Genomic DNA, 10,976 nt, shown 5'->3' with positions numbered 1-10,976 from the left:
CATTGCTAGGTCTCCAGAACTGTTTTTAAAGTGGTATCCTGTTACAGATGTTCAGGAGCTGAGCTCTTGCTTAGATCTTGTATGTGATATGTTAAATCTGTAGCTGGCATTCGTTTGACTTCTATTTGTATCTGTTTTAGTTTCGAATAGCTCATAATGAACAGTACCATTGGCAAATGCAATGGAAGAGGGCAAGGTAGAGATGTCCATGATATTCTATGACTGAATGTGTGAGGCTGTTTATACACAGCCAGGCATGAGTCTCTGTGCTGCTTTAAGGATTCCATGCTGGCTTCCATGTTTAGTGGACGCTTTCCTCTGAAAGTGGATGAAGTGGGTAACTATATTGAAGCTCTAAATATCACATTCTGATCATGAAGCTCTCTGGCAAATAAATGCTTTTATATATATTTATGCATTTTATAGTATATCTCTTTTCCCACTCTGCTGAGCATCAGTTGCTTTCTAATTCCAGACTGTAAAACAATTCTGCAAGCACAACTTTATATGTACAGGTAGTTTATCTGAATTCCACAAGTCTATTTGTGCTTGCAAACACACACATCTGTACAGTGCCATGTCCCTGTCCAAACTGTGGCTTTGGAAAGTACTTCTTCAGTAAGAATACAAGAATAGATAAAATTGAAGCTGGCAGAGTGTTTGGCATTTGTTTTGGGTCCTGTCTGTGAACCTCTATAATCTCCAGAGGCATCTCATTCCCACTGTTCATTACATAAAGAGATTTGGGTCTCATCTTTGTTTCAGACAGTAAAAACTGCATTTTTTTACCACCATGGCTTGATATAAAAGTTTGAATAAAACTATTCATGGATCAAATTTCACACTTGTTTGTGACTTAGAAATTCTGCCAAAGTAGGTCCAGTTAAAAGAGACGATGAATGAAGAATAGTAATTCCTTGTTGCATACATAAAACTGTTTAAAATACTCAAAATGTTTAACATAAGGAGTTTGGATAACACAGCAGGACTTTGCTACCATCTTTCACAGTTGCAGGAACAGCCTGAGATTCTTACCATTTAGTTTGTACCAAGCCTACAGTTTGGGTCCTGCACTATCTCAACACCTCTGGAGCAAGCTGCGAAAGTAAAATTATTGGTGTGGATGCCACAAGAGCTGATGGGACTGAAGCAATTAGTAAGGCGCCAGGAATGAAAATTCATAGCAAAAGCATGTACAAAAGGTAAGGTGACTGTCAAACATGAAAGCACTCTGAAGTGAGAACAAAAACATAAAATAACTATGCCAAAATATTATCATATCTAGCATAATGCAGCATTATTGTACTATAAATCTGTGGAAGGCATCTTTCCAGCTCCCAAAGCATCTGGATAATAGAATGGCCACATTAAACAAATAAATAAGATAAAAACTAAGCCTGGAGGTTAAGAATTTGAGAGAGTACACACAAGGTGGTTAGCATGCAGTTGCTGTAAGTTCTTACTCTGCTTGACTTATTATTTTAAAAATACAATTAAAACAACAATTAAAATTACTTTCTAATATTTACACTAAATACAGTGAATAAGTCCCCATACAGAAAAACCTCCAGAAATATTTGCAAAGTTGGTTGTGATTCATGCAATACTTTTGTGCAGTCTTCTAAGACAGCTGAACACTGAGAACCAGAGATGAAAGGAAATGGTTTTAATTCTTTAAAGAAGGTACAGCTGTACTACACTATTAATGTATTTACATGGCAGTAATTGGAAGTTATTGGTAGACCTGTACTTCCAACTGGAAGCAGTTGGTCTTTGTCGCTCTCACAGTGCAGTGTCAGAAGTGTCACTGTGCATCTTTTGATTAAGATAGAGCTCTTGATACTTCATTATCTTTATAATTAGGATGCATATCTTCCTAAATTTAGGATGGGAACATTAATATTTATTCCAAGGGTATTTGGCAACACACCAAGTATCTCTTCTCCTACTATGTATTCTAGAAAAATAGGTTTTACATAATTAATTCTGTAATTATTCTTCTGTGAACATCTATCCTTTCATGAATATCCAATTGTAGCAATAGGCATTCACAGGAGGATTCAAACCTCTTTTTTGAATAAAAACAAAATCAGAGTAACATTTTCCTTTCTGCTTTACAAAACATTTACTGCTAAGTCCTTATAGTTAGGATTTGGTAAAAAGAATGATGTATTTCACCAATGGCACATTTTTAAGGACTTAGCTAACTAATCACTTAACTGTTACCTTTAAAACAATATTCCTAGAGAAGCTGGAAATTATATCCAATACATCTGGAGCTATTACTCAGTAGCTGAGCTGAAAAAGATGATGGAGGCTTTCAATGCCTGGGAAGGGAGAAGTAGAGTAATAATTTTTTATTTCAGTTTTACTACTTTTTAACATAAAAGTAAGAAAAATATTTGCCAATTGAGCATAATAAAAACCTTTGCATAGACTTTAATAGCATTGTAAAATAGTAGTGGCTCTTTGAAGGGAAGAAAATGTTTTATGGGATGTTCCAGAGAGGGGACAGGAACTGACATGAATGAAGCAGCATGCTGGCTGTCAGCAATGCTCATGTCAGCAGGTTGAGAGCTGAAATTTTGCATAATAAAATACATGTATTCATGTGTTTAGTCAGGTGTAAATATGCATAGCTGTTTCTCAGCTCATCAGTACAATGCTGCTATGAAATGCAGGTGTCAGCTACTGGAGAGTGCCTCAGGAGCTGATTGAATGTGGGACTCTGAAAGAACACCCTCTGAGAGGCAGTTTGCATCATATGCCTCGTTTATAAAAGGTATGCTGATTTGCATAGGTGGCATAAAATTAATTAACAAATGCAGTGCCATTCCCCCCCCCCAATAATTTCAGGTTCCTTAAATATCTATGCATGTTGAGATTTCTCTGTTTTTTAAATTTACATATATTTGTATAAAGCATCATGGAGTTCTTAATTGCACAACTGAACTCGCTAGAAACAAATTATGGGGTTTTTTTAGGCTGCTCAGATTTCTCAGCAGCCTGGCAAGGAGTAACTTGAAAAACTAGAGAGCAGTATTAGTTAAATGGACTGTTAAATGGACAGAAATTTAAGTGAAAACTTTAAAAGGTTAACTGATTTTCACATCTGTGAAATGTATTCTTTTAGAAGGAATTTCTAGAACTTCCTCTCTGCAGTTTCATGGCAATATTTGTGATTACACCTCCATTCTCCACGTTACCTAAAAGCAGCCTTTTGCTGGCACAGTCACCTGAGCCAGCCTACAGCCACTTCACTGCTACAGTTTTTAATGTATCAGCTAAGAGAGGCAGAAGAGATTGATGGCTCTATTCACAGAAAGGCATCCCTGATTGTAGTGACGAACTGTTGGGAACCGTAATTTATGATTTTTACAGTATCATTTAAACCTATTTGTGAAAGGCTGTTGTAGATGGTCTGATTTGTAATAATGTTATAAGCAAACCAATGCACATATATAGTTCATTTTTAAAAATGGAAGTTCTTTGTTTTACAGACGATTAATTGACTGTACTGAAGTAGAAGGCCATGTAAAGTGGGTCTCCAGCCAATTAGCTTCGCAGGTTCCTCAACAAGTACCCACATAAAAGTCAAGAATTCATCTTCATTAAAGGTAGCTGCTTGAAATGCTTCACATTCTGCAGCAATTCTTAAACGACCCCATAGTGAAAGTCTGATGCTGCACAAGGAAGCTTCTCAAACCACATCCACAACATGCAAATCAGTGCCCAGCAAGTCCCAGGCTCCCCGTAGAAGGCAGAGTGCTGGCAATAGGCCACTGAGCCAATTGCCATTCCAAGCTGCAGGGAGTAAGAAGCCTGTGAACAACTGTGCAGTGAAGCTGAAAAGGACTCCGCTTTTTCTTGTGACACCATCTCAGCCACCTTCTTCTCCATCCAGTAAAACAAGTGAATGGGACAGTGTTGCTGTTGAAATTCCTACAGTGCTAAACAAGAAAGAACCAGCTGTATTAGCAGAAAATATTACACTTGAGATAAAGTGGATGGGTAATATTTGACTCAGTCTGATAGACTGGACAGCTCTACATTATATGGTTGAAGAAGAGATCATTATCTCATGTGATCCTTTATTCAAGATTAGGTAGAAAATTGTGATGAAAAAGATAATGAAAAGCACAGGAAGAAACTGTTTTAAGTGAGCACTGAAATGTGTTTTCTGCTTTATTTCTAGATAGATTTTAGATGTTGGGAAGGGAGAAAGAAAAATGGATTAAAAAAATCGCTCAAGCACATGCAGATTAACATTCCAGTAACTCCCATTTGTACTTCTGTTGTGCTGTACCATAAAGTGAGTACTTGCACAGCATAAGTTGATCTTTTTATCAACTAACTACAATGAACCTCCATTTGTACCTTTAAGCAGGGGGGAAGAATAGAAAAAAGCAAGTAGCTTTCTTTAGACAGAAGTTTGCCACAAGTGTACAACATATGCGTGCTGCAGAGACATGGGAAGTTGAATGCACTTACTGGCACTTCTGGTGAGGGTAAATCACCATTTTTGTTCTTACGAGCAATGCAAGGGATCACCTGTGCTTGCACACTGAGAGAAAATTCAGAAATACAGGAAGGGAAGTGTGCTCTGTGAGTAACAAGGCTGCTCTCTCTGGAGAGGCACACATTTACAGACACACACAATACTGTGGTGTGGTCTGCCACTGGGGCAAGGCTGGTCCAGCTGTGGCATTTTGTGTCACACTGCTAGGGGATGGCTTTTCTGGGGCTGCAGGATCTGAGTCACACCTGGCCTTCCATGTCCTTCTGCAGGTCCTTTCAGATCAGGAGGGCACAACCTCAACTTGTGTGCAGCAAAGCACAGAAATTGAGGTCCAAGTGCCATGGTTTAAAGAAAAAGTCTCCTTCCCCCTGGGCAGGCTGGAGGAGACATTCTTGTAGCAGGGCAAATGTTGAGCAATGATACTGAAACAAAGAGCTGCTGTATGTTTCTATCAGCAGAGGAAAGGCAAGTTTGGATCGTTGATTTTCAAGAGCCCTTTTAGCTGTTTAAATCAGTGAACAAAACCTGGCTTTGTTTTGTACCCTTGCTTAGAGTTGGGTGCCAGGTTTTTTTCTGCTGTTTTTGTGACTACTTTTGCTTCTCCAGCACAGTAAATACAGCTGTCTTTGAACACTGAGAACATTGCCAAAAAGAAAGTTCTTAAAATTCCTGAGACTCTTAGAATTACAGAAGGGTTCTTTAAATGTTTTATTTGCTAGATCATTTAAAGCCATAACATTTTCAGGTTTTTCTCCCAACCATAAGGACCTGAAACATAATTTGCACAAATAAAAAGCCCCAAATTTTCATATAATAACATGTTTTTAATGAGACATTTTGCCATGAACAGTAGTCACTATAAAGATGTAGAGCACTATAATTTTCTGCTATTGGTGTGTATATGGAAGACCAGCTGACCTTTAGATTATTTAAGCTAGTGTTTTTTCTTTAAAAATAAACCTGAATATCAACAATCCCATATCTCAACAAAAAAAAAGTTTCACTGAACAAAGGACAAAGCAGAAATTAAGGAAGGATACTAAGATAATGTACTCCTAATATTCTTTGAACATGCAATTCATCAAGACTAAGTTTGTGAAATTTGTTTTTCATAATAATCTGACTGAAAAGCAGTTTTTAATACTTCGGTGTCATTTCTACTTCACTATTTATTCAACGGCTGAGCACTTTACCATGCACCTTAAAATCTTTTTACAAGGCTGTCTAAAGCTGATTTCTTTCAACTTTTGAATTTAGAAAGCTTCTATAAACATGAAATCAGAGAACATAATTTAAGTGAGAAAAGACATACAATAAAAAGCTTTGAGAATATTCCTACGGGACTTTATGAGTTTGTACTACCTCAGTGTTCACTTAATTATTTTGGTAGCACAGTATTTTTTGAGTAACATTTGTGTCATTTGCATTACATCAGCATTAATGAGTCTTCTCTTTGTCATGGACATACTAGCTTGTGGTTAAAAGAACCAAAAACAACCCCCTTGAATTTCACTAGATGAAATGAGAAAGTGGCTGTGGTGAAAAAGGTAAAGAAAGAAGGACTCGATTTTATTTATTTATTTTCAGTTGGATGGGGTGCAAACATGGCCTTTTAACTTATCTAATTAGGCATTTCCAGCATGTTTTTTATGTCATAGAATCTTGTTCACTTTTGATTAACTGCTAAGAGTGATATTGAAGCACTTTATGATAGATGGATAGCATTAACCTTCATGGTGACTGGAACTAGATGCACTCTCAAGTAGTCTGACAATGGTTTACTTTAAGTCTTTGCAAAATTATAAATCATTACAGGAGAGATCATGTTAAAAAAAAGAAACAAAAAAACCCAATACATGTTCAGCAAGTTATTCCAATTCTAGAATCACTGGGTTTTCTTTTAAGGAGACATTTTCAAGCACATTAAGTGTTGGGTTTTTTATCTTTTCTTTTTTTCCCAAACATGGTTAACTAATATAAGTTTTCCAAAGAGCTTGACTGCATTAAGTTACCTTCACTTTTTAGTTTTGCAGCTGTGTTTGTGGATCTTTATTTTTCTGGGTTCTGCCCTTACTCTGAATTTAATCGTACACGAAAGATAAACAGATTCAACCTGCTTTAAAATACTGCCCCTTTAAGATGTGTTTCCACTTCTGGAAGAGCACAAAGCGCAGTGGGAATTCCATGTTTGTGTTTGAGTGAGGCCAAACAGCTGTTTTTGCTTTGCTAATTGAGGGGACTTTTTATAAAAGAGGACTGGCCTGAAAGGGAAGCCTTGCCCTGCCATAAATTCCTTCACTGCCCCACAACAAGTCCCTTAAAAGGAGAGTTGCAGATCGTTGTCCCTGTAATGAGAAGATAAAAACAGAGCTCTCTTTAACATGGGTCCAAGAGCTTTTGGCTACTTGGTAACTACCATGAACAGTAAAACACTGCTAGATATTGGCAGATATAAATCCAAGAATAGAGACACACATGAAATGAAAGATAAAGATTCTGACAGAGTATCAGAGCACAGCCACATAATGCGGTTAAAATGTGCATTGGAATAACCTTTCCAAACCAGTACAGATACTAGACAAAATTTTGTGTGTTAAAACTGCAGCATTCCCAGAAGCTGCCCTCTCCTCAGCCTAACCAAAACCATATACAGCTCTTTAACAAAAAAGATGTCTTTACATCATCAGAGAAAAGAGAAATGCTATCTCTCACCTGTTAGTCCTGGATCTTTCACATACTCACATACTGAGCCTCCAGTACATCATAGCTTGGGTGGTACTGAAGAGCACAAGGTGGTCCTGTTGTGCTGAGTTATGTTACAGATTTTATTTATCTGCAGAAGGTCACTTGTGAGAAACTGACTTAAGGAATAAAGTAATTTTCAATAATGCAATAATCAAGTGTAGCTGCTATAAGGAAGGAATAAATGCGATTACAGGCAAGTTAGATTTTCTTTTTTTTTTTAGGAAGGATTACAAGAACAGACACATTTCACAACTTACATATGGATAATATAAGAAATTCCTGTGTAATATCTGCATGGAATTTGTAATTAAATCTCTTAGAGTGAGGTTACAGTGAATCTGTAAGGCAGCAGATAAATTTTGAAAAGCTAGCTATCTGATGGGTATGCATAACAGAGATTCTGAAATTTCAATTCAGCTTAAAAGTGTGACAAAGTAATTAACTAGGATAACAGCAGTGCTTGCAGTGCTAAGAAAGCCAATGTCTACCTACATGTTTATTTTTCTTTCACTTGAATTGCCACTCTTCCAGATGATGATGAGTTACTGGCCTTTTAAAATCAGGTTTTACCAATATTCACATGTGGGACACTGTATATATAAAGAAAAATCAAAATATGGGAATGCACTTTGCTCTTCCCTTGGAGATTATTTTTCAAGGGCCCCGGGGGGAGTAATCCAGTCAGTACTAAGGAAGTGTACAGTCAGAGAACAGAAATTAGGCAGAGGAAATTGGTAAAAAGCAATAGTGAACAATCACCTAGGTGTAAACTTTTAAAGCTACTCAAGTGTCCTCCTGCTCTTACTGAGCTCGACAGGAGGTCAGTCTCACTGACCTTTACACCTTTCTGAGTCTGACACTTAGGCCAGCAGGTCACTTGATGCCAGCTCTGGATTCTGAGACGTTACCATGTTACAACAGTAACTTACTGTAAAATGTGCTCAGCATGGAGGTGGCTCTCATGGCAAGGCTGTTTTCTGCACTGTGGCATTAGAATCAAGCTAGAAGCAAAAGCCTAGTCCAGTCCAAACTCAGCTGAAAGCCTCCCACTGATACCAGTTCCACTACGCAAATTTGAGTAAGAGCACAAGGTTAGGCACTGCAAAGCAGCAAACACCAGAGTATTTTAGAAAGAAGATTTTAATTATTTGGAAGAAACAGGTTTTCTGAAATACAGACTCAGAACATAAAGACTAAGTAATTTATTAGTCATAGCCCCTGTTATGGACAGATGGTTCCTACAGCAAAAATATAGAAAAATAATTTGAATTCAAGTCTAGAAGACCTGTAACTTTTCATATGCAAAAAATAAATCCAACTAGTCATAGAAAAGTGGCTGATAAGGATGGAGAACAGGGCTGTGCATCTGAATAGCCATTACTATATACATTCCAAACTTAAATGAGTGTATTTCCTCAGCCTCATAAAAATAGTTTGTCCATGAAAAATAACAATATGTAATACATTTAATACAATTTATACTTGAATTTAAAGATCTCAGATTATGGAATAAGCTAAAATCAAATGAACTTTGCTTTTTCAACTCTTCTTGTACAGAACAATACTCTCTGTGTAGATAGTGTACATGCATGTACGTGTATACACGCACAGAAAGAAAGAGGTGTATAGAGATTTGCTGAAAAATTCTACAAGATTATTTGATTTCATTGCAGACCATAGCATACAGACTTCCTGGGATCCTTCTAACACAGGCTGTTCTATGAAATAATAATGTTGACTGATATAACCACATATCTACAATAGGTTTTTGCTATTATGAATTTAATTTCCAATTTATCTTTCCAATGTAGATTTCATTTTTCTAAGAAGTAAATGCTGCTTTGGTAAGATTCCGTACAGTCATGACAAAATAAATGCAAAATTATTGGGGAAAGCCTTGAAAGTATGATTCAATTTTGATAATTAGTAAGTAATAAAGATACCAACAAGTTTTAAGCAGCAAAAGATTTAAAAGACTATGTTCTGACTTATTTTCTTCACCAACAAGCTTTTCAAGCAACAAACTAAAATGAAGAGATCGAATTTCTCTGCCAGCCATCACTGCGACATTTTAAGCCACCAAAGTCACAGCTGGCACTGAAAGAACAGTGGCATCAGCAGAGACCTCCATCCTTGCAGGACATAAATTGCATTGTGACACCCTGCCAACGCTGCCTTGGAAAGGCCTGTGCTCTGCGGTGTCCGGTGTGTGATGCTTCCGTCGGGACTTCTCCGCATGCGTCGGATTCTCTGTGGTCCTTGCAGTTGTAGACTGCTCTTGATTTTTCATAGCTCCTTTATTTTTAGATCGAAAGCTGTTATGCTGCTGTCTTCTGTGTTCAGACTTGGAACCACTCTTGGTATTTTGATCTGCCTCATTACTGGCACCTTGTGACTTATGAGATCCATTGAGCCGCATGTTTTGGTGCTGTGGGTTGAATCTCCGTCTCTGGCTAGAAGGCCCATTCTACCCAGAAAGAAATCAGATAACTGTTATGTTGTCTGAATCCTTCCAACAGGCCAAGAAACACAGCAGTCAAAATTAACAGTGTTACTGTTAGGAGGGAACAGGAGAGGGAAAACACTAAAAAGTTTTGATTGTTACCAGAGTTTCTTTATAATACCTATAACCAGAACTACGAGTCCCATACTACATCTGAGTAGCCTGGAGAATACAGATGGCAGGTTCATCACTGATGCCAAATTAAAATCGGCCATGATTCAAGAGAATACAGAAAAGGGGATGAAATTCTAGACAACTCAACAGCAGTTGTTGAGAAAAGGGATCTGCAGGTTCTGTCAAGAGAAGTTAAATATGAGTCAGCAGTGCCCTGACAGCCAGGAGGGCCAAGTGCATCCTGTGGGGCATCAAGCACAGCATCTCCACCTGGGCAAGGGAGGAGATTGTCCTGCTCTGCGCTGAGGTGGCCTCACCTCGAGTGCTGGGGGCAGTTTTGGGTGCCATGATATAGGAAAGACATGAAACTATCAGAAAGTGTCCAAAGGAGGGCCATGAAGATAGTGAAGGGCCTTGAGGAGAAGCCGTGTGAGGAGTGGCTGAGGTCACTTGGTCTGTTCAGCCTGAAGGAGACCTCACTGCAGTCACAACTTCCTTGTGAGGGGAAGAGGAGGGGCAGGCATTGATCTCTTCTTTCTGGTGACCAGTGACAGGACCAGAGGGAATGGCCTGAAGTTGGGTCAGGGGAGGTTTAGGTTGTGTATCAGGGAAAAGTTCTTTACCCAGAGGGTGGCTGAGCACTGGAACAGGTTCCCCAGGGAAGTGGTCACACCCTGACAGAGCTCAAGAAGTGGCTGGACGATACTCTGAGGCACAGGGTGGGATTCTTGGGGTGTCTTATGCAGGGCCAGGAGTGGGACTCAGGATACTTTGTGATTCTCTGAGCAGTTAAGAAGTACTGAAGAACTTAATACTGACTTACTCCAAAATCATGACTATTGCTTTCCTAGTAAAGCGTTGTACAAGTACTACAGTATGACTACAGAAGAACAGACAGTCACATGTAAATTGAAGTCAAGTGAAGAATCCTCATTGTGGAAGACATGTCCATTGTGGTATTTTGCTCAGAGGATGCTTTGATTCTTAGTGGGAAGTGGCTGAATTACTTCTATTTGCATGCCTGACAGGACAGGTGATTCCATACGTTATGCACTGTGTTACATTTCCCTCCAGGCATCTACTTGAGCCTAAAAT

General features: G+C 38.4%; 2 protein-coding genes across 9 annotated transcripts in view; one reads left to right on the top strand and one right to left on the bottom strand.

Annotated features, from left to right (window-relative positions):
- The first annotated feature begins 156 nt into the window (after positions 1-156).
- KCTD18 (potassium channel tetramerization domain containing 18) lies at positions 157-4,214 on the top strand. Its single transcript, XM_053947590.1, is given in 6 exon segments — positions 157-337; positions 1,028-1,202; positions 2,247-2,341; positions 2,682-2,782; positions 3,298-3,338; positions 3,530-4,214. Coding segments are annotated over 6 exon segments (1,086 nt in total). The 3' UTR covers positions 4,023-4,214.
- Positions 4,215-8,386: 4,172 nt separating this feature from the next.
- SPATS2L (spermatogenesis associated serine rich 2 like) overlaps positions 8,387-10,976 on the bottom strand; it is a 79,158-nt gene continuing 76,568 nt past the window's right edge. For all 8 annotated transcript variants that reach the window (XM_053947917.1, XM_053947924.1, XM_053947921.1 and 5 more), the window contains one exon: positions 8,387-9,731. In XM_053947917.1, the coding sequence (XP_053803892.1) occupies positions 9,336-9,731 (396 nt within the window). In that variant the 3' untranslated portion in view covers positions 8,387-9,335. The remainder of the gene's footprint in view (positions 9,732-10,976) is intronic.

This window comes from Vidua chalybeata, chromosome 7, assembly GCF_026979565.1.
Source record: "Vidua chalybeata isolate OUT-0048 chromosome 7, bVidCha1 merged haplotype, whole genome shotgun sequence".
Lineage (NCBI taxonomy): Eukaryota > Metazoa > Chordata > Aves > Passeriformes > Viduidae > Vidua > Vidua chalybeata.
This window is presented reverse-complemented; position numbering and strand designations above follow the sequence as displayed.